Below are 27,390 nucleotides of genomic sequence, written 5' to 3' on the forward strand. Positions count from 1 at the left end.
ACAGCTCGATTTCAAATAGAATAGTCCCAATTTTCCTTGGGCTGAATGTCAACCACTGTATTCAAACACGATTCTACTCTACCTGCTCTCCAATTTGCACTCTGCTGCATGCCCACATCTTCTCATACTTGCTCTGACTTTGGTTGTAAACAATAAGAATCTGATTTTAAAAATCACCCAAAACGCCCACAACAAAACCATCATTCAGTATTCCTTGCTGAAAGATGGTAGAAACAGAAACATTGCAGGACTATCTCCGAACAGTGGATGAGTGGATGGTGGATGTTAGTTTGACCACAGATACTAATTTTTTTATATATATGTACATACATACACATACACAATCTCTATATACACATTATAAATATAATAAAATATTGTAAAAATATTAAATTTGCTCAAATACCTGATTAAAGTGGACTAATCTTACGTTGCATTTATGTGACCTATCCAGTTGATATGGTGGCCTTGTTAGAAGCCCTAAAATCTACAATACTTGCAATTGTTAAAAAAAAAAAAGTCTATATTTCTGAGAGTCACCTCGTGCCATGCCAAGAAGTTAGGTTGGAGGTGGGCCCTCGTATCTCAGCATCAGGTTGAAGGACCGAGCAAAGTTGTTGGCCAGCGTGCAGCTGTGGGTCTCCTCTGCCAGGGGCAGGAGGAAGGCCAGGAGCAGGAGGAGCAAGAGGAGCAGTTGCAATGGTAGCGCTGCCCAGCACACTCGATGCAGGAATGAGCAAATGCCTCCACAGCGCTTCTGAAAGACACAAAGTGAAGAGCAACTGAGAAAAATAAAGACCTGCGGAGGTGCATTTCAAATACATCAAACTGCCAGGTTTGGGCAGAACAACCCAACTTGTCCAGAGCACAACGTGCCCTGGGATCCAGCCTGAGTGCTTGGTATGCTGCAGCTGACTGAAGCTGGTGCTTAAACCATTTCTTTTCGGAGAATATTTCACTCTTTTAAAGAATTCCCTGCTGCAAACTGTTGTCTTCTAGCAGGAAAACACTGCTAACTTCCTAGCAAAAGAAAACAATCACCTCTGAGTCCATTTTCCAATTACAAAGTGGTGGTAATAAATGCTCACACCAAAGCTGCCGACTGGCCTCCTCAGCCAGCCTACGGCACAGAAGGTCTGCGTTAGTAACTCTCCTGTCAGTAAAATGAGAGTGCTGTTGCCTGGAAGAGAGGAGCCAGCCTTCTGCTCTCCATCAGCAGAAAGGAGCTTTGTTTGCAGCTCATCCAGCTCACAGTCATCTCCCAGCTGCAATGTGCTCTTTGGATCCTGACTTTGGGGTCCATGAGGCCGGAGGTCAGAAAAAAGGTCCTGCAGTGCAGCCTGCCTCAATACCTCTTATACCTTACCAGGCCCATCTTAAAATGTTATACGATGCAAGAGAATGAGAGAGAACCCAACACTGACAGTGAAGAAGACATTAAAGTCACATTTATTGCTGAGCAGCCACAGGAGGGACACACAAAGAAGCCCCATTACACTTTCCTTTATGCTGGTGCAAGTCTAGAGTAGCTCAGTTAACCTCATGAATTTAATCTGGATTAGCATGACCAGGAAAGAACATATTTGGAGCTACAGAATTCAGAAAAGATTAATTAAGAAGTGAGATTTCCACTGGCAAGATTCCTGGATCTCTCCTGCCAATGAGCTGAACTATGTGTGCTTCACAAAAAAAAGGCCAAGTCAACTATCTGTAAGGGAGTCCTGAAAAAGAGGGCTCAATAATTCATTAATTTCATCAAACATGGATTTATACTCAGAACATAGACATAACGCTTAATGTGGCTACAACATTAGGTACCAACCTACATCACAAATATCAACGCAGAACATCCACTAAAGTGGGACCCACGTTTTCCACAAGAGGAAGTTAATTTGTTGTGTTCAAGCCACAGGCGATGTTAGTGCTGCAGCAAAGTTAGGGCTTCTGGCCTCTACTGGATGCTTGACTTAACAGGCAATGCCTTTGTCCCACTACAGAACCGCCATGAATAGTCCGTGGGAAACATCCGCAGAGAAGATAAGGAGCAGAATGATGGTACAGGAAAGTAATTACACCCTTCGCTATTTTTTAAGGATCTCTTCCACTGCTTTCTAAATTTCTCAGTCTCTTGTAGCTCTATATAAATGCTTACAGAATTAATTATGAAGGCAAATATATAGCTGCAGTTACAGATCAGGAGACAGTTGTGCTGTGAAATCCTTCTTCTGTTGTAGTTGGTTTGCTTCCATTATATCGAATGGTTGATGAGATTTAATTATCGTGTCAGGCAGATGTAGAGGCAGCAGAGCAACAGCTGCTTGCTCTATCATTTCTGGCCCGCAGGATCTGAGTTGTAACTTGCTCACTGAGGCCAATGAAAACTCAAGTCCCTGGACACTGGAACTGTCAGTAGTTAGTGGGCAATGAGTACATGTCAGGGTGTAAGTGGGACTCTGATTTTAAGCACTGTTGGGCAACTTGCCTGGGTACAGCTAGCATTTACCCACAAAATCAAAGCTTCACCAACCTGGCTGCATCACAGGAGTCATATGCGCCTACTGTGACCTGTTCTCAAACACTAGCCAAAGTACCAGGCGTAAGCAGCTGTACTAATGGGACTTTCCCTTCTCTAGTCCTGGAGTCCAGACCTGAAATCCTTCATCTCCCCTGGATTTCATCAACCTATGGGCTGAACAAAACCTGCAGGGCTTCTGTGCTTATAGTCAATGCTAAAACCGCTATGCATAAGGGCAGCAGCCACAACGCTTGGTCAGAGCTTCCTGGGCTTGTCTCTGTAATGCCATGAAACAGCCACTCCTTGGTGTAATCAGTATAAACCAATGGACTGTCACTGACAGCTTCTGTTTTCATTGACAATTTCTCGTTCTTAATTCTCCATTGCATCCATAATATGCAGCAATACGACAAATACATTTATTATAGTGTCCCATCTATAAGGAAAAAAGCCCTTTCCAGATTCCAGAAGCCATGGACAAGTTTGTTTGTATGTATTAACGTGTAGTTCTGTTGGTGGAAGATCAGATTAGAGTTACCTCTGCCTTGGGACAATTCAAACCATGCTCTTTCTTCTACCACTAAGACGTAATAAGACTTAATGCTGATGTTGTTAAAGGGTAGGATCCTGTGACTGACTGTTCAATAGTTCATTATGGCTGGAAGTCTCAAAAATGTTCTCACAAACTCAAACTGGGAATTAGAAGTCCACTTCTCACTGACATAGTTATGAGAAGGACTGCCCGTCTTCCTAGCAGCACCTAAAACTTTTGCTTCACAGCTGTCAATCCTTTAGCATTGGTTTTGAAAGCTACTTCAACCTGAAACTATTCTTTCATTGCCAGACCAGCTGCAACACTTGTCTTCCCAGTTATCTCCTTCTGCCTATGAACTGGTGGGAAATAGTGGGCTTTTCCAGTTGTGCCTCATCTCCGTTCCTGCCACAGCCAGGGGGCAGGTGTCTTATGGTCGCTCAGGTTTGTAGTTCGCTTCCTATCATGACCACACTGCCAATTAGCCACTCATCCTGTTCCTACCCCAATTCTTTTACTGATCCAGCATTTGATTCAGAGCAGGTCACTGACTCTGCCCTGATCTCTAAAGCAAAGACTATTTATGCTAAGAATATCTAAGAAATGGGATGAGATTGAAATGTTATTTATTAAGTGCCTTGGTTTTAGATCTACTGGAAGGAGCTGTAAAATAGTATTACTTTTCAAAGCTCATTCTCTAGAAAGAATGAATGTGAAATGGTTTTATTAACAAGCTATCGTTTGCTCTCCTTGGAGCTTTCTGCAGGGTAAGATACTCAGGCTAACCATAGCAGATCCTAGCATTAGAAAAATCTTTGGAGGGACATTTGCCTGGGGGCAGAACTTCAGAGGAGAAATATTTTGTCTTTATCTGCTGCTTCTCTCCCACCTGCTTGCTGGGTTTAGAGGCATTTGTGTTTGATGAACTTTTGTCTTTGCTGCCCAGCTTCTCTGTTTTGTTTGATCACACAGCAAGGTCAGAATCTTGTATTTCTGACTCCATTTGTTGCCATGGGAATGACTCTGCTATCACAAACATGGTATTGTGATGTCTCTGCAGGACTGAAGGTGAGGCACAGAGGAGCTGTGAGGGTTTGGTGCTTTCAGCAAATTTGCAATGATAAGCCCTTAATATATGAGGGCCCCAACCTGCACACACTGAAATGCATGGGAGATTTACCATTAACTTCAGCGTCTGCAGCAGGATTATGCACAGAGACAACTAAATAAAGTCAGGATTGGGAACTACTTATTCATGGACTTCAGCAGATACCCTTACAAATGGATTCATTACTTGTATGCCCAGGTTCTTGTGCACATGAAACCTACATTAGTTCTGTTGCTTTGTGCTTGCTGGAACAATTGGTGATATGATTTTTTTTTTTTTTCTTGTGGTAGTACTACTAGAGGTGTTAAAGGATAGGAAATTTTGAAGGAGACACTGTAACTTTTAATAGGAGAGATGATAGAGTTGGAAAAAGCAGGGAGGGTTTTGGGCACTGACTCCCTCTCTGAGTGTGAAAAAAGCAGCACTTCAATTTTACTAAGACTAAGTCAAGGTATTTTTTTAGGTCTGTGCTGTGAGAGAGAGATGCTTTCAGGCTGTGGTGACCTGAGACTATGGCACCAACAGGGAATTCAGGAGGCCAAGGTTCAAACCTCCACTCTGCTGGGCTCAGAGTGATCAGGGCTGTACGAGTCTACTTGGAGTCAGGACCACACTCCCAACCCTTTAGCACATCATTCTGGGTTAGAAAAGGACAGTCTGACACAGTTCCACCTTTGCAAAAGACAGTTTGAACATTTCATTTCCATATGAGATCAAAGACGGGAACCACAACCCTTGCTATGCAGTGGAATTCCCCTTCCCTCATCACTCCAGCTACTGGCATCAGTACAGCTACTACCCAGCGCCCACAGTGCCTGCAATGCGTGTGTCAGATGTAGGTTCCACAAAATATTCTGAAACCAAATCTTCCTCCGAGGAAAACTGGCAAAGCTCCAGTGAAGTCAACAGAACTTTAATTTCCACCATCTTAGAATAACAGCTGGAATACCTGGGTATTCAGCCAAAGTGTCAGAGACATTTTTGAAACACACATGGAAAAGGAATAGGTTGACATTTAAAAAGAAAATATACTTTTAAAGTTCACCATCAAGGATGAATGTCCTCCCCCTTCTCCCTCAAAATACGAGGACAAACAAGGACTGTCAAGGGGTAGATGGCTGTGTTTTGTGTAATGCTAAATGCATGCTTGTTACCAAATGAACTGCACTGGCTGTGAACATTCACATTTGTAGTTGATTCATGTTGGGGCGTTTGAATGACAAGCATCGGTTTAGATCTAGGGAGTCCTCAGCACTTAAATCTGTTTGCAGTTAATAACTCCTTACCAAATGCACCGTGAAAAATCACTTGGATGGGAAACAGCAGAAAAGCACTTTAGAACTTGCTACATAATATTCCTGTCTAAGTTGCTGAAGTGTTTTGCTAAAAATCAGTGTACTCCCTGGTTTGCTATTGACCACATTCCAGGATATATGAAAACACACAGTTAATCTAGCTATTCGAGGGAGCAGAGGAATATAGCATCTTATACCATGCTCATTAGTGGGTTTTTGCTGCTGCTTGTATGTCACCAGCATGCCTGACAAAAATCATACCTGCCCCACTGAATCAGTGATCCAGCAGAGAAAAAAGATTTAGTCTGGATTCATTCCTTTTCCCTTAGAGCATTTCACTGAGAGACTATCCTGGAAAATGCACTGCTGTCTGAAAACTCTTGCACTCCCCATGGATAAAGGAACCAACGCCCTAGTGTCCTACAGACACTATACAGACAAAGACACCAACAGCCATGCTGCTTCATGCCAGTGCTGCACCCAGCTTAGGTATCCTATATTCTACAGCAATTGGTGCAGATGCGTAGATACTAAGGCAAGCATAAATAATCTCTCCTTAATATTCTCAGCCTCCAATTGCTTTCAGCTCAGGCACTTTCCTGAGCCTGATGTAGCTTGTCCATCTAGTTAACACTCAGTGAATCTTTCTTCCAGACACTCCCAGTTCCCCCTTCAACCTATACAAACTTTAAAAGTCCTCAATATCCTTTAGCAAGGAGTTCCACAGGTCAGCCACCTGGCATGAAGAATAAACCCCTTGTGTTAACTTTGAACCTGGTTCCTAGTTCTTTCTTGCGGAAGAGACGGAGAGTCAACCCCCCTCTACACTCTCTGCACCATGCATGATTTTGTAAAACCCTGATTTAAATGCTTAGACAGGATGAATCCAGGCCTACCTCCACAGTGGGCAGATCACAACATAACGGGCTTAAACTTTAGCAATAGATACAGAGGAAGTACATCTTAATAGGAAGGATAGGCCTTGGAAAGGATCACCTACATCATAGGTATGAATTCTACCACTTCAGTATTCCTCTGAGAATAAGCAGAGCTGCCAGGAAGGCCGTAACAGCAGCTTACCATACGTCCCTTTCATTCTGAATAGGAGCATGCCATCATCGTGCACCATCACTTTTTTTGGTAAAGCAGTTGCCTTATCAGTGATATTTTGCCTCTGAGAGGCCCTGAGTTTCTGCCACTTGAGATCCCATTGGGTATTAATTCAGTTGCCACTCACAGAGGCAGATTATTGCCTACAAGAAGAGATCAGTTCCAGGGGGAGCACAGGCTGCTCTCTCAAACCAAAGCAAACTGGACTTTTACCTCAATGTGAGATAGTTTGGAGCTGGGCTCCTCATCAGTTCTCAGAACGCCATGAGTATCCCTCTCTAAGATAAGCAGCATATTGCAAATCACAGCTGGTCTTTTCAAGAGGGAAATAATTTGGGGGAGTTGGATGCTGCTGTCACCATAGAACTGAGTGTTCAACATGCTCCTGGGCAAAGCTGTGGCTCATTCCCATACACCACAGCAGGAATGAAGAGTTGGATACTGTCGATCAGAGGTTATGTGGCTCTGCAAAAGGACAGTGAGCCACTGGGTTCAGAACTCTACTTTCCTAAATGCAAACACTGCCCAGGTTAGGCAACTGGCAGTGAGGAATGAGTAAGGATGGCTGGGACCCCTTTGAGTCCTGTGCTTATCATTCTCCATCTCATAAAGAGCTACCAGAATGAATGTGCTGAAGGGAGGTTAACTGAGGTCACACAAGCAATTTTAGCTCTGACAATTTCAATCTTCAGATTGGTTGACTTTGCAACCTTAACGTTCTTTCAATTCTGAAAAGCATAAGTGTATGTATGTAAAAAAGTAAGTATACAGGCAAATTACAGGCTTTGTTTTCTCTCTTAGGGGACATTCTGGAGTACCTCAACACAGCTGGATGATAAGCTAGAATCTTTGATGAAGGCTTCATTTAAAAGAAACAGAAAACAAGGAAAAGCCAGCAGTTTGTATCTGAGGTTTCAGCAGTTACATATGGCAGATATTTCAAAATTTCTGCTGCAAAGTTGCTTAGAACTAAGTACTGTGCCACATGCTACTGTGACACAAACGGATTTATAAAGGTTAGCTTCTGTGTGCATATACAACATGATATGCTTTTAGGAGATGCATGCCACAGGACAAGGGCTACAGCCTGATCTGTTAAAGTAGCACTGTAATTCTCCAGGCCTAGGCAAGCAGAAAAAGTCCCTGGTTTGGTCCCATCTTCAGCACATAAGCAGTAGAAACTACTTTCTTTTTATTTGGAAAGTGTTTGACACGATAAAAGTTAGGAAGCACCGTGGAAGATCAGTAAAGTGGTAGGTAGGATGGGTCGCTAAAAATATCTTAGTTCCACGTTAAAAGAATATGGAAGGTCAAACTTTTAGTACGGTAATTTGGAAGCATGTTTTCAAATCCAACAGCCGGCAGTGAGTTACACTTAAGTTTCTTAAGTATCACAAGTGAAGTATTTGCAAAAGGTTCAGAACAGGGTAAAAGGTTTTTACAGTTGTACTAGTTTTGGCTGGGACAGAGTTAATTTTCTTCAGAGTAGCTTGTATGGGGCTATGTTTTGGATTTGTGATGAAAACAGTGTTGATAACACACCCATGTTTTAGTTCTTGCTGAGCAGTGCTTACACAGCATCAAGGCCTTTTCTGCTTCTCACACCGCCCCACCAGCGAGCAGGCTGGGGGTGCACAAGAAGTCGGGAGGGGACACAGCTGGGACAGCTGACCCCAACTGACCAAAGGGATATTCCATACCATATGACGTCATGCTCGGCAATAAAAACTAGGGCTGGGGGGGGGGAGTTTTACCAGGGATGCCGTTGCTTGCGGACTGGTTGGGCATTGGTTTGCTGGTGGTGAACCACTAGGGGTTTTTGTATCACTTGCTTTCCTTGGTTTTGTTTTTCTTTGTTTCCTTCTTTTACTTATTAAACTGTCTTTATCTCAACCCAAAAGTTTTCTCACTTTTACCCTTCCAATTCTCCCCCACATCCCACTGCAGGGGGAGTGAGTGAGCAGCTGTGAGGGGCTGAGCTGCTCATTGAATTTAATTGAATTCCATTAAAAACACAGGCATACTCCACCAGTTTTAAATACACTCATAAGCAATACAATTTATCCCAATAAATATATTTTGTACTTAAGAGCAATGCTGTACTACTTTTAGAATGAGAGTTATCGGCAGCTAGTAGCTGGATGACTTTTCAGTCAGTGTATCTGAAATTTAGTAGGAGACATCAGTGTTCTACATTTATTCAGGAAGGCAAAGAAGTAAAACAACTTCTCCCAATTTCCAACTTCCACTCAGCCTTGCAATTTGAAATAAACTAATTAAATTGGGCACAAAAAGAATAAAAACTGGAATAAAGACAACATGTTCTGGAACCTGTAGAAGAAACTACTGACATCAAAAGCTTCACGTGAAGAATGTATGTTTCCAGCTGCTTTACCAGTGACTTCTCTCAAGTCAAGGTGAAACTTTTCTTAAACTTCAGCAGTCACCATACATAATTTGAATATTATTTGCATTTTATTTAAATAATTTAAAAATGTGATGGCTTACTTTTAAAAAACTAATACGTATACAATTTGAGGTACTGATTACATGATTTTTTCCTACCGTGCTTTTTACAGTAGTGTTAAAAACATTTTTTTCAAGTATATACTGGAAATTGGTTTCATTCTGCTATTGGTCAAAAAATCTCTCATTACCTTTCAGTTAGGAGGTAAAATTATATCTGCTGAGAAAATCATTCTAAGGTATCTCCTTGGTGAAAATCTGCAAATACTTCACAACATGGTAGGCTACTAAAGGCCGCATCTTTTCAACAAAGAAAGCAGGGACCACTAACCACATACCTCGCTAATACCACGTTAACATTAACAGAAAGTAAGAACCAGGTGTCCTGGGAAGCAAGATGTCTTCTCCATCTTGCACCAGCACTGCTGTAGAGCGAGAGCATCGGCAAGGCACAGAAGTGGCAGAACCAGATAAAACACAAACAAAGGGTCCCTGTTTTCTAGCATTTGGGAAAGCTGTAATGTAGATTGGTAAACAACATGAAACCTACAGAAATAAGCATGGACAGGCAGGCAGTCTCACAGGTGTAGTAACGTGAAGGAAGCTGGTGGGCCTGCTGGAGAAGGAAAGGGATGATGCTGTCTGGCACAGCATACTTAACAGTGGGTCAGAGTTAGGAAGAGGCAGCCAGGATTTTTCAGCTTTTTTTTTTTTTTGCCTAAGTTTCCTTTCTGAGCAAACATCACTGCTGAGGGAAAATAAGTCTGTCTGCTACTTTTGAATGGTAAAATGCCCTTCTTCCTGTGTTTGGGCCATGGTATAATTCCTAAAGCAGGTAGGCACAGGCTTATAGGCACAGTGATGAAAAAAACATGGAGAGACATTCTCTATATCTATAAAAGAGATATTAAAACCTGAGGGAAAGATACCTCTGAATGAGTCTTTTCCATTTTACTAGGGATGTAATTGTACAGAAGATTTCAAGTGGCTAACACACAGCAGGACTTCAGGAAAACAAATGGGCCGTGTACTTTCAATAGAGAGGCACCACTAACACAGGCATGTACACATGATGCTGTGCATTTCTGTAATGTGGCTTTCTGCCATGAAGAATTCCTGTCATACCTGCACTTGGGCAGAGCAGAGCGCATTACTGTTTTCTTCCTGGCAAGCTGTGGCAGCTCTTGCTTTGCACAGTTTCCTGAATGACTGCATTAATTTCATTGACTCCAGATCAATGGTGTCTCTAAATAAGATTAAATTACACGTTCCTTCTGTCTGTGTGCTATAGGAGATTACTCTTAGCAGAATCTCAAAGGAAGCAATTAGCTGACCACTGACGTAATGAATCCTAATTATTTTGTTTGTACAAACAATAAAGCCAGAATCATTTGTTTAGCAAGGAAGTGTAATTACTCTGAGCACTCGAGAAAATAAATCAAACAGTGCTACCTAGACCTGCAAATAATGAGCCTTTGACTTCCTATTTATGCTAAGAATGCTCATGAAATATTTTCAGGTAGCTGGGAGCAAATCTTTGAAAGTAACATTTATCATAGTTATTATTGAGCATTTGCTTGTTTATGTCCTTGGGTGTGCTAGGTGCCCTGCAGAAATATCCATCTACATTGCCCTGTCACTGGCACCTGCTAAAAATTCACTGCAGCCAGTGCAATTTCCTGCAACTGTTTTTTGTTAATCAACAAGAAGTCGCTCACATCGCAATCATTAGCCCGTACTGTTCCTAAGGGCACCAGTGGCTAGGGGCATGTTCTCAGCAAAGGATGAATGATCAGAAAAAAAGCACATTAATATACATGGCAGAGGCTCTATTCTGCCCAACGTTTGGCCATGCAGCCTAGAAATGGAATAAAAACAGAAGGCAGTGTTGGCCACAGCTGGGTCTTCCCCTTCTCCAGGCTGATCTACTGCTGCTGCAAAATATTCACAGCTCAAACAGGAGAGACAAGCACAGTCACTGCGGACCTTGTGTTGCAGAAAGCAGAGATCAGTCCAAAAATAGCCGAAATTCTGCCACCGCTGCTGATTTTGTGTGACCCAAAAGCATGAGGGAGCTGAGAAATTAGAGATAACCTGATCCCATTGCATGCAGACTCACTGGATGTTGCGAGTACAGTGATGCAGCCCCCAACCATGTGTGCTTTCTGCAGATATTAACTCCCAAGATCAGCCATTCTCTCAGGGTAGTTGGTTTCCTTCACCATGGTTTTGAAAGGATATTCAAAACATACAAAAATATTTTGCCTAATCTTTCTTTCATTTCTAGCCACACTTTAGGTGTTAAATCTGAATTTAAAATAAACTGCAAAGCCACAAATTCTGCAGTTGGTTTGCTTTTCCTCTTCTCTCAGCCTGAACAGCGATGCACCCAGAAGGGATCAACATTATTTTCTGGTTCTCTTAAGTGGTGCTCAACAATCTTATGGCAACACAGGCTCACATTCTGATAAAAGCCTTAGCCTGAATGAAAAAAAGACACTTCTGCCTACACCACTTGGATTCTCATTGTAGTGGCACTGTTTAAATACAGAATGAATGCTCTGAAGTCAGCAAAATCACACTGAAGTGAGCAAGGTGTAAGTTACTGCAACATTTGTACTAGCTGAAGGGAAACTGCAAATCACTTGTTGGTGCAATGGGAGCCATTTCCTTTGTGCTTATGAGGTATTTCAGTTCTTCATTCCTTCCGACCCCAAGCTGTTTCTCTTTGTTTGTGTTTGGTAGCTATTAAAAACTCATAGAATGCTTTTTTTGTGCTCTTGCTGTAGGCCTAATTGACAAATGTTTGCTGCCTGCCATTATGCTATTCCAATATCCTTGAAAATTAACTGAAGACTTTAGTCTCCTTCAGAGAAGTTAAGGAGGAATAAATACCACCTACCCCAAGGCAGCTGGGACAGATGAATTTAAAAATGATATCTAATTGTGCAGTGAAGATGTGCTTATGCCTAAAGCTTTTGTTTTGTTTTGTTTTCTCCTACAAACAACTTGACCCAAAAGCAGAGAATTCCTTGGTCGGTCTTCTGGAATATCCCTTTAGGCCTCTTCTAGGGAAAAGCAGCACTACTAAATGTTTGGCTGCCTCTACACCAAGCTTTAAAATGTCATATTGTTTTTCCAGCCTGAAAAATTCTGGTGACCTTACTGGATGACCAACAGTACCAAACAATTAATGCTAAACCAGACAGGCAAGAACAGAAACTCTTTGGGGGTTCTTCAGGAAGGCTGAACTGTGGCCAAAACTATTCAAGGGATGTCTGAAAACTACCTTAAATTGGTCAGTATTTCATTGGGGAAAAATATTGGAGATGCTACTCCACATTTGAGTACCAGAGGAATATCTCATCAGAAAGAGGAGTCTTGACTTCTGGCCCTATTAGAAGCACACTGTACTGCACCCTTTAAATATTGGTCTCTTCTAAAGAGATGTTGCAACAGAAGAAATCAAGGGTTTGATTTAGCTTAAGATGATTATGTGATTATGTTCCTGCAACATGTTATTCATCCAATCTACTTTGTGTTGGGCAAATAAAGCCTAATTCTATTCCTTCTGAAAACAAAGGGAAAGTGAGATGACAGTACAAACTAGAATCTAACAGCGTCTATAAACAAAGCAAATTGTGAGAGAGAGAAAAGACTCAGTTCAACACTGCTCAGGTCAACAGAAAAACTCGCTGACTTTATGAAAATGGGATCAGAAATGCTGCTTGGGTTTAATAAGAAACTGGCAGCATTTTGTTTTCTTTAAGCTTCTCCTTATCATCTCCTGTACTGCTTCTGTTTCTTATGTCATCACTTTCAAAAGAAAATCCTTCACAGGAGGAATTCTGCTGCTTAGAATAAGGATTAGTCTAATAACATTAGACAAATCTCTCTGTTTTTCTGCATTAGAAAGAAGGTGGGCTGAATGATCCAAAGCAATTTTTTCAGAAGTGTCTAAAGAATTAGAAGTCTCATTTTCAAAATTATTTTAGGCACTTGGCCCCTAAATCCTTTAGAGAGAGATTTGGTCTCTTCCTTAGCCTCTTTTGAAAAATGAATTAAGTTCATGGAGCATGTAGATGTATAAAACCTGAGTTCCCCTACTCTCCCAGGAGATGGACATTTAGCTTCTAGAGATACAGTAAGCATTGCTCAAGAGTAAAAACTCTGTAATATCTTTCCTTTTAAAATCTGGAGAAAATAAACTTCTTTAAGAGAGGCTCTTAATAAGCAAATTAATCTCAAGTATCTTTAGAAAAGTTTAATTTAAAATAATTATCTGCAAAATGTCTGATCAAGCATTTTTTAGCTTAATGATAGGAAACTGTCATACCTTTCTGAATCTGTCTGGTTCTTCCGAAGATCCAGGACTCTGTTTAAAAGAAAAAAAAAAAAAAGAAGCATGAACTTAAGATCCCAGTGGAGAGTGGAGCCTATAAATGAGTATTCACCTCACAGGGGATGTTTCTTTCAAATTCATGGTCACCTGGATAGAGTGAACCAGCAGGAGATTTTTTTTAATGAGCTTTTTAACACACGTTAGGCAGAAAGCAGAAATGTTTTCATGTTCTTGACCATTTGAATCAGATGAGCAGTTCTCCCAGCAATAGCTTTGACGTTACTGACACCTACTGACTATATTTATGCTTACACAAGGTTTTGGTCAACAAAGCATAATTCATTACAATCAATGGCAAACAATTCTTAGAAATATGCTCTTTATTAACAGAGGTCATGCTTACCTTCCATGCACTTTAGAGGATTTGTATTCTAAGTAAGCTTTGGATTTGAAGACAAGGTTTCCCAAAGCAGAAGATTTTCAGGTGCCTCAAATTTTAGGTGTTCGAATTCAGATACCTTTCAAAGCACTTGCACACAGAAAGTACCAAATGCACACCGATGCATGCAAGTCTAATCCTCCAATTAAGGTATCTTGAAACTGAACACAATGTAAGTAGTTAAGCCAGAAAAAATCTTAATTATGTATGTTTACACTAAGAACACAGGAATATCTTTAGCACGCCTTGGAATATCTTATATATGGGCATGAATTCTGCCATCCTTAGCATGTCCTATATATAAGAACTCGGTAACTTCTTTAATCATTTGGTTCTTGCATTAAAAAATCTCCTCTTTATTTCATTCCAAATCCTTAGCCCGTAAAGACAGTTTCAAAAAGGACTAGGTCCTTCTGTGCACACTTACTTTCTGAGTCTGTTCAGTCAGCGGCTATTCTGATCACTCTGTCTCACAGCAGGAGACACAAATAATGAACAGTAAATATATTCTTACTGCAGGAACTGTTAAAAAAATAATTCAATGGAAAATGTTGTGTGGAGAAAGGGCAAAAAACTAGAAATCCATGTGCCCAGAACTAGGTGTATACCCAAAATATTCACACACACAAACATCTCACAGTCTTCAACTGCATGTATCTTTGGCAACAGCCAATTGTCGTTCTATTTTGAACCTTCCATTTTAAGAAATATTCTGAGCATTGCTTACAAAGGGAAAAAGATAGCGCACAACTCATTTTAAAACAAGAATATTTGTGATTATATTTATAAATATATGGCTATGTTTGTTCTGTCTTTCATGGCATTTACTAAGAGAGGTTTTAATGAAGCAGACACACACATGTACTGTTGAATTATGACTAGCAATGTGAAGCAACCCAAAAGAGCAATGGCAGAGGTCAGCAACTGTGAATTGAGTGCTGTCTCCTACCAGTGAACTCATGGAGTCTTTCAGTTTAGATTTGTAGAGCATCCACCGGTAACGCAGGTCCTCCAGATCTTCAGAGTTTCCAATGACAGGATGAAGATGAAGAAGGTCCTCAAAGAGACGCTGACCATCAGGCACATGAGACTGCAGCTCCTGCAGGCAAAGACAAGGTCAGCAGCAACTCAGAATTCAAGAAGGCCCCACTTTTTAAATCTAGCATTCGAAAGAACAGTGGTATTAAATCAAACTACTGGGTACTCTGGAATAGTGCATTTATTTTTGTTATCGCTTTTTTGGCCTGAAACGATATAAAAGGGTCCACTCATCTGCAGGACTCCTGTAGCTTCGGATATTTCTGTTTGTTTAATTTCTTACAGCATCCATTGTTATTGCATCTGGCTACATTCAACAGAAAGAGTGAGGCCAAATACCAGACACTGGTTTTAATCAGCTTCTTTTAATGAACACCTTTGCCATACCACACTGCAAATGTCCAGTCCAACAGCTAGATGACAGGCTGCTTCCTTCCCTTCTACCACTCCAGCTCTGGCAGACCTTTCTTAGTAGAAGGGGTGAAATACTTGTCCTAAATTCCTGAGCTTCATCTACTCTAGAGTCTCCTAAAGCAGAAAGTGTAGTGTTTGAAGGGTTTTTCTTGGTTTTGGGGTTTTTTTTGGTTTGTTTTGTGGGGTTTTGTTGGTTGTTTTTTTTTTGTTGTTGTTGGTTGGTTGCAGGGGTGTGTGGTTTTGTTTGTTTGTTTGTTTTTTAATTCTGAAAGAATTTGCACTTATTGCAATCTTTATCTCTGTCTCCATCCCCTGAAAACTAACCTCCAGTTTGCTCTGGCGTGCCTTCATTTCCTCTGTGGAAGATGAAGTCACAGCAAGAATTTTGGTCAGTTTGGTGTTTTCTCCTTGTAACCACTCTTCAAAGTCATGTAGGAGCTTCAAGTGGCTGCTCGTATTTTGCCCTTCTCCCATCCTTTCCTAGGTTACAGAACAACAGGAACAAAAAAGCCCTTACTGTTATGTCAGATGTTTCCTCTGAAGGACTGATTGCAAGATCTTAACCTCCAACTTTGTAACCCATAATATCACATGAAGGCAATAAAATTGTTCTTGTGAAGCTGATAGAAGGCAGATACAGAGTCCCCCTCTCACCTGCTTATGGTTGGGATCTACATCTAAAAGATGGAAGGCGGGTCCAGACATCCATCTGTTGTCCACAAATGCTATTTTCTTCTTACCAGCCACTGGTCTATTTACCTGCCACTTTTTGAGAAGACTTGAAAACACAAAACCAGAGACATCAGTGCAGTGAAACATCTAATGATGAGACATTCACATTTGACCAGGGCTATGGGGGACACCAGGGCTATGGGGGACACCTCTGGTGAAATAGCACCATTACTACTATACTATTATTACTATTAATAGCACTATTACTATTATTTCCAACATCTTTTTAACAAACTAAGATCAAGACAGGAGTGTCTCAAAACAGCACCAGTCCTCTAGTTCTAACATTTCCAAGTGTTTTGTTTTCTTTTATTCAGGGGAGTGAGGGACCAAAAAAAAAATACTACCTTGACAATATACCCTCCAGTCTGGTAACAGCAGGCAGTACAATCAAGACTTCTTCAATTTAGTCATTCCATTTTTATGCCTATTCTGACACTATGTATGAATATACTCACACGTGTAGCACAGTATTAAATTTTAATACAGACTAGCTGTCATGGTTTAACCCCAGCCAGCAACTAAGCACCATGCAGCCACTTCCCCCTCCCCACTCCCAGTGGGGTGAGGAGGAGGAAAGGAAAAAAAAGTAAAACTCGTGGGTTGAGATAAGAAGAGTTTAATAACTAAAGTAAAATATAATACTAACAATAGTAATAATGAAATATAATAATAATAATAATAGTAATGAAAAGGAATATAACAAAAAAAAGGAGGGGGGTAAAGGAAAGAAAACAGTGATGCACAATGCAATTGCTCACCACCCACTGACCGATGCCAGAGCCGCGATCCGCCCCTCCCGGCCAACTCCCCCCTATTTATATACTGAGCATGATGTTCCATGGTAGGGAATACCCCTTTGGCTAGTTCAGGTCAGCTGCCCTGGCTGTGCTCCCTTGCAGCTTCTTGCACACCTGCTTGCTGGCAGAGCATGGGAAACTGAAAAGTCCTTAACTTGGGATAAGCGCTACTTAGCAACAACTAAAACATCAGGGTGTTATCAACATCATTCTCACACTAAATCCAAAACACAGCACTGTACCAGCTACTAAGAAGAGAGTTAACTCTGTCCCAGCCAAAACCAGGACACTAGCAAATATGAGCAGCAGTTTGACACTGCATAGTGAGGACAAAATAAATTAAGTCCACATTTGCCAGCTAAGAGAGGATTTTAGCTCTGTTTATACTCTTGCAGGTTTGCAAAAGGTGCAAATCCCAGTGCAGATATAGCCTCCTTGGAGATATCTCCAGATCAGACAACGAGGAGAATAGGAAGGTGAGGCAGAACAGCAGAAGTCACCCAGTCTATGTCCTATTTCCTCTGATACGGACTGGCAGTACAAGGGTGAGCCAGGTCCTAAGGAGACACTGCCTACTCCAAGCACGAGGTAAAGGCAGCTTCATAGACCGCTCCGGTCCTCGGATTCTCTAGAATGGTTTTCTTGAAAGTAATGATTTCCAGTTTACAAATAATTAAATAAAATCTCATCTTGCTCCTAGCATTGTAACATAGCTGTTCACTTTCACAGCACAGAGCATAAAGCATCAAGTGTGTCTGGTCATATAGCAGTAAAGAGCACCCCCTTGAAGAGACATGAGGAAGACGTACACGAACACTTACCCAGTTGCCATCTCCTTCAGTGATCTCCATGACTCCTTCAGCTGATCCAACTCTGCCTGGACATGGGCAGTCTCCTCTGGGGAAGAATTCTCCATGACCAGCTGGCCATGAGCTTCCACAAGGTGCAGCTGGATCTCCTTATCTGGAAACTCAGCTAGCCATCTCTGAAACGTACAGCCCTTACAGTTACTTCTAGGTATCCTGGGTAAAGCAGAGGCTATGTCAGACTGAAGGCCATGTTCAGTCCAGGACTATGCTGGTTCTGTTGGCACTAGCTAGAACATACCTAGCGGGAAAAAAAATATGCTGTGGATTCTTGCAAAGAGCCAACATAGGTCAAAGAGCTGATGGCAAAACTTAAAGGGCGCAAGCTGTCAATGCACCCCTTCCGTAGCCTTCCCATGAGATATCTTGATTTCCCATATGAAGGTAAAAGCTGCCCATTGAAGTAACCTACCAGAGTGAATCTAGCATGCAAAATACTGCTACACAGGGAAAAGCTGACAGCTGTGGAACAGCTCAGTTCAACACAGTATAAGGTTAGCTAACCGGGTAATAATGTTCAATGTATTGATGAGTGCATACAGGCAAAGGTAGGTATGGTCCAGAGAGATCACCCTGGCAGGAAGAGCTCTTTTTAAAATCACCTATCCTTTGAAAATACTGTATCCATCTCAACAGTTCTTAGCTGTTTCTCACTGTTCTTTTCTTTAACCTAGCTCCACATCCCACAGCACAGGGCAAAGCAGGGAGGCAGCAGCAACCAACAGTTATCGCAGGAGGAACAAACCATCATTACTCTCCCCAACCAGGAAAACTTCACTAGAAAACCCCCGCCCTTAATGCCTGAATGCTGCAAAGTGAATAATTAACATCTTTTACACTAAGATGCTTTTTCTCACCTCAAGGTCTGCCATCCTGCCCTCAGTGTTCTGCTCTCCATCAGCACCCTGGTAGGAGTCAATCCTCTCCGTGGTTGCTGTGATCCACTGCTGGAGGTCAGAGAGTTTGTCATTATATGCCCAATGCTTCTGAACGTGCTCTTCACTCTGCTGTATCATCATCTACAAATGATAAAAATATGTCAGCAACTAAACACAGACAAAAAGCAGTTTCATTACTGGATCTAACACTGTGACTACTGGCACAAAATCTCATGGGCAAAAAGGAAAAAAACAGCTGTTAATGAGACACAAAAAACTTTAGCATCAGGGGCATGGAAAACACCTACAAGCTCCTGCAGGCCTAAATTCAACCACATGGGGAGGCATTAAGCACTAGAATAGCTCCATTCCTTTTCAGCTGAAACAGAATAAAGAATATAGTTGGTTTTTTTATACCCCAGTCAATATCAAATACATCTTATACTCCCTGAATCAGAAATGACTGTACAGACTTTTTTGGCAAAAGTCCAGTTCAGTGATAAATGGGATTATTGAGACTGAAACTAGAATTCCACAGTGCATATTAGGGTAACACTTTATCATATGTATTTTTATGGTGACCTGCATAACAAGTAATTTTATAAGCTCTTCTTCTGAGACTGCTTTGGGAGGTCCTTTTATAGCTATGTTGACAAGCTACAAAATGCCTCAGGTCAAAACAAGTAATTATGCAATTGTAACACTTTTCTCTCATTAACTTTTAGGTCACAAAGCTATAAAAACCCAAACAGTTGGATACAAAAACACTATCCAGGCATCTGCGAAGAAGTCCAAGCACCTCCATGATAATACAACTATGAGCTCTTTTGGTCAGCAATCTCAGGCCCACTCCAGAAATAATTTATATAGATATAAAATCTGTGTTGATGGTATCCTATCCCAAAAGGAAATCACATTACAGATAATCAGAGAATCCTGGAAGAGTTATCAAAGTCGTAAGAATTCAGTGCCTTCTTCCCCTGAAAATATCTGTCACTCAAAGCATATAATCTCATATGCTCAAAGATTTTTTTTATAGTTTTAAATAGTGGCAACTGACAACTCCTTAGGCAACTAAAAACTCTTCCTTCTGTTACCTCCAATGATCTCTTTAGGGCTTGAAAGTCAGATGAAAGTTGGTTCATTTCATGCCTGTGTGTGGTATTTGACTGAATAAGCTTCTCTACCTCCTCCATTTGAATCGCAAGCTCTGACAAGTCATCTTGGATCAACTGCAGAGGAAAAGACAGATTCCATACAGGTAATGTGCTAGATGTGGCATGGACCTCCATAAAACATACACTAAAAGTAGTTCCATTTGACAGTATGAGGGGAAAAAAAAAAAAGGAACAATCACTGTCATTAAGAAAATTAATTTTTTTCATGTCTAGAAGTAAATGTTTCTGAAAGAAATGGTTGGACATTCTTATATGTTACCAGTTGATAACAAAGAAGACAAGTTGCTGAGAAGCTGCCAGAGGAGACATAGTATAATTAGCTAAGTACTGCAAAGAACTGTGGTGATAACACCCCTGTGGTCACCAAGGGTGAAGTGGCACTGTATAGCTGAATCACTGTAGCTCACCGTGGTGAAAAGGAAGAGTCACATCCCCTCTCTCTTCCCCTCCTGCTCTTCTCTCCCCTCTCCCAGCTATGTAGTCCCACTGCATGCCTTGAGCAGGCTCTATTGCACATTGGACTCTTTGCTGAACCAGTTCAAAACACTAACCAAGTGGAAAATGACCATTTTTCTGTTGATTATTTTGTTCTTATCTTGGCCAGCTGAATTAGCCCATGGAGTAAATCCAGTACGTGTCAAAGCTGTGACAAGATAAAGAGCAGGAAGAGGGGGATGCAGAAGGAGGTGGGACAATGGGAACTCCCTGCTTTTGGAGGGAGTTAGCTTGGTTCAGGTTATCTTGTGCAGTTTCACTCCTAGTGGGAAGTATCAGGATACATTTTCTTTAGCAATAAAACCAGCCCAAGAAGGTGTGGCACTAACAGCCTCCAGCTGCTTGTTCCTTCCCTCAAGCCCGGTTTGCCAGTTCTTCCGCTGCATTGCTTCAATTTCATCTACTCCATGCCACAAACTGGATCAAATGAAATTATCTAACACACAATCAATTGAGGGGGCAAGGTACTGAATTCCTACTGCTAATAAAATATGAACAGGACCGCAATTAACTGAGGATATCACGGTCAAACATTACTGTAATGTACCTGGAGTCTCTGGAGTTGTGTCTTTTTACCCAAGAGGTCAAGCCGTGGTTCCTTCTCCAGATCTAATTTGGCTTTGATGGCAGATAATTTCTTCTGCAAAGGTGCAAAACCAGCATCAAAGTCCTTATGTTGTGATATCAAATTCTGGATGGAGAAAGAAGAAGAAAAAAGATCCAGCATTCAACATATATCCCTTGGCATTATTTTTTGTCAACGTCCATTTCATACTCAGAACAAACACCAAGCTACACTATGCAACAGACCACAAATTTATTTGAATATTTGATCAACCTAGAAAAAGAGATTGGGCACAGCTGGTTAGTACTAAATTTATATCTATAAAACTGGCTTAGTAAAAGACTGATCATTGTCACAGGCAAAGACTATATATGGGCTTTGAAGCTTACCTGGAGTTTGCTCTTGCTTTGCAGCAGACTTTTGTGTAGAATTTCTCTCTCCTTTGAAGCTTCAGCTACTTCTTGCAGGAAAACCTTTGCTTTTTCCTCGCCAAGGACATTGTTTAGCAAATCTTTCTTCAGCTGTAATGTCATCAACTTCTTTTTGAACTGGGAGCTTTCAGCTAAAGCAGCCTAAAGGAGAAAAATTCTTCCAGTGAAATCATATTAAAAAAAATAAAAATCATAAAGCCATATTATTCTCGCACAAGTCACACAACCAAAGCAGTATGACAAAGTCAGGTAAAAACAGCATGCTGGGCTGACAAGGGGTAACAGAAGGTACCTGGACAGTGCCCAGTTAAAGGAAAAGTCTTCCTGATAATGTTAGAAGCACCAGGGCTGCATCCATTTTGTGAACAGAAATAGAGGAAAGCTGTACTATGGAAAGAGTTGTCTGTGCAGAGGACAGGCCTAAACAACCAACAGAAAGGACAGCTTGAATGCTCATCCCGAGGATAAACTCCATCCCTGTTCACAGACACATTTACGCTGGAGATCACAGGGATGACAAAGTAACAAACACACCTTGCTGGGCACATGCAGAAATCATGCATTATAATCCCACAACTATATTACTACACACTTCTTAACAGAGTCCACAGACTTCACATCCAGGGAGACCGGGGCTAATGCTAAACAATATTATCATCACTGTTAAAGATATCTAGCACTTTAATTCAGCCTATTCAGTTGACAACTCCAGTTAACCAAATGGAGGGCAGAAAGTAAGACATTCTGCTACAGCTAGAGCTAAGTATTGACGTCCATACTGTGGGGTTTCCTGCCATACTGGAAAGGCCCTTCCAGCTGCTGCTGACTGGCAGCTGTATGCAGGCAGCTGCTGGCATAGCTTGGACAAACACAAACGAAGTATCAGTTTCTGAACTTAGTAACAGGTTTGCTACCTCAATGTGAGCCAGCGCTGGCTCCGGGGTCTCCAGGAGCATCCGGATCGATGGCTTCCACTGTTCAAAATCTTGCAGGGGATTTTGGAAGAGTCTTCTCAGTTGGGTTTCTGTATCAGTGCTCATTTTAGATGTCTTGCCTCTAACACTGCAAGGATAAAGTGACAGCCGAGAGAAGGATTACGAAGAAATCCAAGTCCAAACACCCTATTCATCAAGGCATGAATTAACACAATACTCGTCTGTAAACTGTATCCAACACAAAAGCCTCAGTCTTTTTTACTGTCTGAGCCTGGTGTTGCGTACTGACAGCTGCTCTGTCAGTCAGAGACATCCGACAAAACTTTATTTAGATGCCGTAAGACATTTGTCTCTTGTGCAACTGTGTATCAGGAATTACTTTGCCTTTCTAGCAGCGAGCAGTCTCCCCTTGTATGTGATCTTTCTTGGCTGCTATCACCAGCACGATTTAATAACTCATATTATTGGAGCAGTCTCACTGACTGATGGGAGGAACAAGCCAAGAGTGTCTAGAATTTAACTGCAGTTCCCTGTATTGTTTTACATATTACCAAGTCTTTGTTCCTTTAAAAATTACATTAAGAAATCTTTGATCACCCTATGTTACCTATAAAAAGAGGAAAATACATATTTTTTTCAGATATAAATTTTTAAAATTTTACAGAACCACTTGTATTTATATTAATATATAGGTGATTCTGATAAAAGCTTTGTATTTATATATATGTATACACATACATGCACAGCTACATATATGTGTGTATATATGTATAGAAAAAAAAATAAAACCGGCGCACATTCATTAAATATCCAGGCTTCTCTTATAAAGGCTTATCCAAAATACAGCTGAGTAACAAGGCCTAGCAGGGACACACCCCATGCAGCTGCCTCCTGTTTTTCTCAGCTTTCCTGACCTCCCAGTTCACAGAATCCTATTTGATATGGCAGAATGCAGCCCAAACTATACGTTCATACGGGAACAGTATCCTGCAAATTCACAAGACAGGCAGGCAAGAGCAATGCCAATCAAGATTAATACTGCCTTTCTATAAAACCAGAAACAATAATCTTACCTGTGTCACTGGGACGTTACGGAGCTAAGCAAAGGCAAGCTTGCAGAGGCCAAAATCTCCACAAATAGAAAGTTCTGACATTACATGTCCTTTGCCATTTGCTCTGCTGCCCCTGCCAGGCTCAGCGTGAAGCTGCCAGACTTCACAAAGAAGCTTTGGAGAGAAGCTGGCAAAAGAGCAGCTGCCATTTTCTACTCAGAGGCAAGTCCCCTGCCTTCTCTGCTTCTTTTTCAACAACGTTTACTTGTTAGTTTTTAAACTGAATTCCTTTCCCATAATGACCTATAACCCTTCCAGCAGGGCAGCATACTGTGCACTGGACAGAGGAAAATAAGCTTGGATACAGTAAAAAAACTGACCTTTCTTTTTCCTTAAAAAAAAGATCCTTTCTTCTAGTTTGCAAAATTTGCTGCAGCTTCTTTACTTCCTGATTCCAGGCAGCCTGGAAACGGAAACACTGAAGTCTGGGGAGAGGCTAAACTTTCAGAGTTTCCAACCCAAGGCAAGTTGAAAACAGGAATCATGCATATATGCCGTCAGGAGAAGGGGAATAAACTCTGCCAAATAATTGCTAAGGCTGATGAGTCACCACAACAAACTCAATAAGGGAGGGCCATAATTCTTCTGAACTGTTTACTACTATAGCTCCTGTCCTGATTTTCTCGTCGCTGTCATGAAAGGCAAGCAAAATACATAAATTACTATTATAAAATGCTAAGAAGATCAAATTAGCTGCCAACAATCGAATTTTCTTCAAACCATACACAACATTAATGATGCAAGATCGTTGCTTGAAAATGGCCAGCAGCCTACAGCTCCTAGCAAATGGCTAAAATTACAGGTTTACTGAAACGTGGAGGCGGATGTAATCAGCAAAAGCCTTTCTTTTCTACCCATCACCTACAATCGGATGGCATATCACTTTCTTCTTAGGCCCTTGTCAATCCCTTCAATGTCTGTGTTAAGATTCCCCCCACCCCCCCTGGGCATAATCAGATTTCCCACTACCTTTGATACTGCTGTATTGCAGAGACAACACTCTCAGCGTGTGGCTGCACATCTTGGGAAAACCGTAGCAGTTCCTTAAGCTGAGCCTTCAGCCTCTCAACCTTGGACTCTTCTGCAGCCAGAGCTGCTCTTGTTGCCTTAATCATAAAAATAATGAACAGATCACACCTTATGTAGTGTCTGGCACGTGAAACGAAGACATAAGGCTGTCTCTCAGGGTATTCACAAGTCCCCTTTCTGCTGCCTTTTTTCCTGGTTGTAAGGAATATGGACTTTCCTAAGGCAGAAAACATTCTCAGGAACAGTGTTGTTCCTGCAGGCTCTCTCCCCTCCTCACACTGCCTAGCCTCTGCATCTGATCTGCAGGGTTCACTGTTTGAACAGAGTGAATCACAAACAGGCCCAGTTTCAGTTCACTGATTGCAGTATATAACCTGAGATGCGTTTTTGGAGCAGTCTTAACTGCATCTGTTTGCATGAACAGATCTTTCTCAAAGACTCACATATACAGAATGTTAATTCTAGGGTGACGTAGGGAAACAAAACCAACAAAAAAACCATGCAAATGTAGCTGGATTGAACCAGTCTATTTTGTGGATCTTTTTTGCATATACTTTTCCCAGCTAGTCCTGCTGAGTTCTAGACACACAAATAGCAATGAAAGGCATTTTGAGAAGGGATAATAAATGCAAAAACAGCCCTCAAGAGGAAATGAGTGGTAAAGATTCTTATCTACTTTATGTGTGACAAACCTTTTGCACTCATTTTTGCAACAGATTGATTTTGGTGTAAATACTGGATTGCTACAAACTTGGGACTTCTTAGGAATGAAGATGTCTCTGCTGGTAAAGGAATACAGGTACCCACCTTACGCAGATGAAGGACAGATATAATATAGAAATGGTCTTACCAAATACCCCACAAATACGTGTATTTGTGTGTGCGTGTGTATGTATGTATTTATATATACAGTGAGGCATTATTTTCCTGCTTCTTTTTAAGTAGAGCAAATTGTGTTGTTTGCTCTGTATTGTGCTCTTTTTGCATATGGTCCCTTTGAACTCAAGACACAAACTCCAACACATCCTCCAACCCCACTCCCTCTGTGCAGAGTGAGATAAAGGTTAGAATAGTTGATTCCATTGTTGCTATTCACCTTTTTCTCAGTCTGTTTCATACACACTCATACTCTTTCCTTATCACCTTTAACCAATGGGACAGGCACCTGCTGGATGTGACTATGCGTGTTCAATCTATGACTGCACTTGATCCTGCTGGTTTTAGGAATACAAAGGGTAACGACTTACATTGCATTTTCTCCACAGAATTACAAACTCATCTTCAGTCTTTTCCCCTTCCCCAGGTTCTAGGTCATTTTCTAGTCTCTGTAGATCTTTTCTCAACTCCTGGACGTCTGCTTCTAATTGTCTGGCTTGGGACTCATAGGCACTTTCTGACTGTTGGATCTTGAGCAATCTCTCCTCCTCCTCACTACTCAGCAGTTTCAACTTCTGCAAGGCTTTTCTTAGCTCTTCAAGTTCATCCTTCATTCTCTCAGCTCCGAGTGGGGAGGTATTCTGAATCACCTCTGCACACTGATTTTCAAGGTGCTTCCATTTCTTTCCACCACTCCTAATGTTTTTGGCGATTTCCTGCGGAAAGAAGTTAAATAAAGATTAGCTGCAGGAATGGGAAGTTGGGGAAAAAGCTGAAAGCAGTAGGAAAAAAAGACCACCTCTCTTGGTTGTACATATTTTGTTCTTCACTTCTTATTTCAAAGTATGTCTTTTTTCAAGTGACCAGAAGCCAGGGTTCGTCATTTGACTGCCTTCTGAGTACTACCAACTGCCATGATTCTTAAAATATTGGCTGGATTTTCATAAATGCTTGTCACCTGAGGTCCCTGACAAAGAAAACAGGAGCTGCAGGCACTAAGAAATACTAATAGTCAGATCTCTGAGAGATTTAAAGCTAAACAGTTTAAGCAGTGGCACCGAAATATTTGATACTGTTCTCAAAACTGGTATTTTTATCACCAGCTCTAAACTCTCAAAACCTGTGAGCCTCTAGGCTCTATTTGGATAATGTTTACCAAATATCATTCATTTAAACAAGTTTAAAGGGCAAGATTCTCAAAGAATCACATAACTGTAGGAGATCAGGCTTTAAGAAAAACAAAACAGACCAGTCTGTGACTGATGCTACAGTTGGGAGAACCATATGTACTAACAGTTTTAGGACCTGACACAACTGTTCTCCCCTAGCCCATGTTACAATCACCACCTTATTTTGTTTGTGTAATTCTTTTCTTAAGTACACCCTTGTGTGGTTTGAGAAACATATACAGGCATGAAGAACACACAATCCTAGCTCCTTGTTAGAATTATATCATTTAAGGACCTTCAGTGTCTTTAACTTGTTCTCTGCCGAAGAATTGGTTGCTTCTCCAATGCAGCAGTTTAATCTTTCTGTCACACCATTCAGCCACGATTGAAACTGGTTGACGTTAGCGCTGTACCGCTCGTGTTCCTTGGTTATCTTTTCAAGCAGTTTCACTCTGCTCTGTAACAAGAGACATCAGAAGCCGTGAGGGAAGTGCCTATCTGGCTCTTTTTCCTTTACACTGTAACCCAGAATTTACAAACAAGAGTCCCTTTCCACAAGCCCTGATAGCACTTGGCCTCCACAGGAATTCACAGTTCACCGCAAGAAACAGAACACAAAAGTACATAAAGGCTTGTCCCCATCTGGGTTGTGCTGCAGGCTCTCAGTGGCTAGTCTTGGAGGAGAAAAACTGCAGGTCCTCTCAGGTGAATTTCTAGCCTCTCCTTTCTAAAACTTCCTATTCTCTCATTATAAAAAGAGACAGAAGTCTCTGTCTGGTTTTTACTTTGGGAGACCAGCAGTTATGTTCCCTGTGCTGGTTAAAAATAAAGATGAGCACATAACAGATTGACTTTGCCTATCTCTCAAAATGACCATAAGAGCGACTGTGCTAGGGTCATGCAAATTGTTTTAAAGCGTTCACTATTTAAGCAGGCTGTACAGAAAGTGACCATCACTTTCAATCATGTAGCCCAGGAACTTCCACACTTACTCAATTAGCAGATCACAAACTATCCTGTGGTGGTATCACAGACCCTGGAAACAAATTTAAGCCTATGGGAAGC

At 41.3% G+C, this 27,390-nt stretch overlaps 1 protein-coding gene across 1 annotated transcript in view; it reads right to left on the reverse strand.

Annotated features, from left to right (window-relative positions):
• Nucleotides 1-546: 546 nt before the first annotated feature.
• The window catches only part of SYNE3 (spectrin repeat containing nuclear envelope family member 3), a 58,784-nt gene continuing 31,940 nt past the window's right edge, over nucleotides 547-27,390 (reverse strand). Inside the window, exons 5-18 of the mRNA XM_050897573.1 lie at nucleotides 26,621-26,782; nucleotides 25,528-25,872; nucleotides 24,221-24,357; nucleotides 22,119-22,266; nucleotides 21,163-21,345; nucleotides 20,756-20,899; nucleotides 19,633-19,767; nucleotides 18,515-18,676; nucleotides 17,613-17,776; nucleotides 15,914-16,037; nucleotides 15,584-15,739; nucleotides 14,757-14,906; nucleotides 13,363-13,401; nucleotides 547-757 (exon numbers count right to left, since the gene is read on the reverse strand). Coding sequence (XP_050753530.1) covers nucleotides 560-757; nucleotides 13,363-13,401; nucleotides 14,757-14,906; nucleotides 15,584-15,739; nucleotides 15,914-16,037; nucleotides 17,613-17,776; nucleotides 18,515-18,676; nucleotides 19,633-19,767; nucleotides 20,756-20,899; nucleotides 21,163-21,345; nucleotides 22,119-22,266; nucleotides 24,221-24,357; nucleotides 25,528-25,872; nucleotides 26,621-26,782 — 2,247 coding nt within the window. The 3' untranslated portion in view covers nucleotides 547-559. The remainder of the gene's footprint in view (nucleotides 758-13,362; nucleotides 13,402-14,756; nucleotides 14,907-15,583; nucleotides 15,740-15,913; nucleotides 16,038-17,612; nucleotides 17,777-18,514; nucleotides 18,677-19,632; nucleotides 19,768-20,755; nucleotides 20,900-21,162; nucleotides 21,346-22,118; nucleotides 22,267-24,220; nucleotides 24,358-25,527; nucleotides 25,873-26,620; nucleotides 26,783-27,390) is intronic.

This window comes from Gymnogyps californianus, chromosome 5 (assembly GCF_018139145.2).
Source record: "Gymnogyps californianus isolate 813 chromosome 5, ASM1813914v2, whole genome shotgun sequence".
Classification (NCBI taxonomy): Eukaryota; Metazoa; Chordata; class Aves; order Accipitriformes; family Cathartidae; genus Gymnogyps; species Gymnogyps californianus.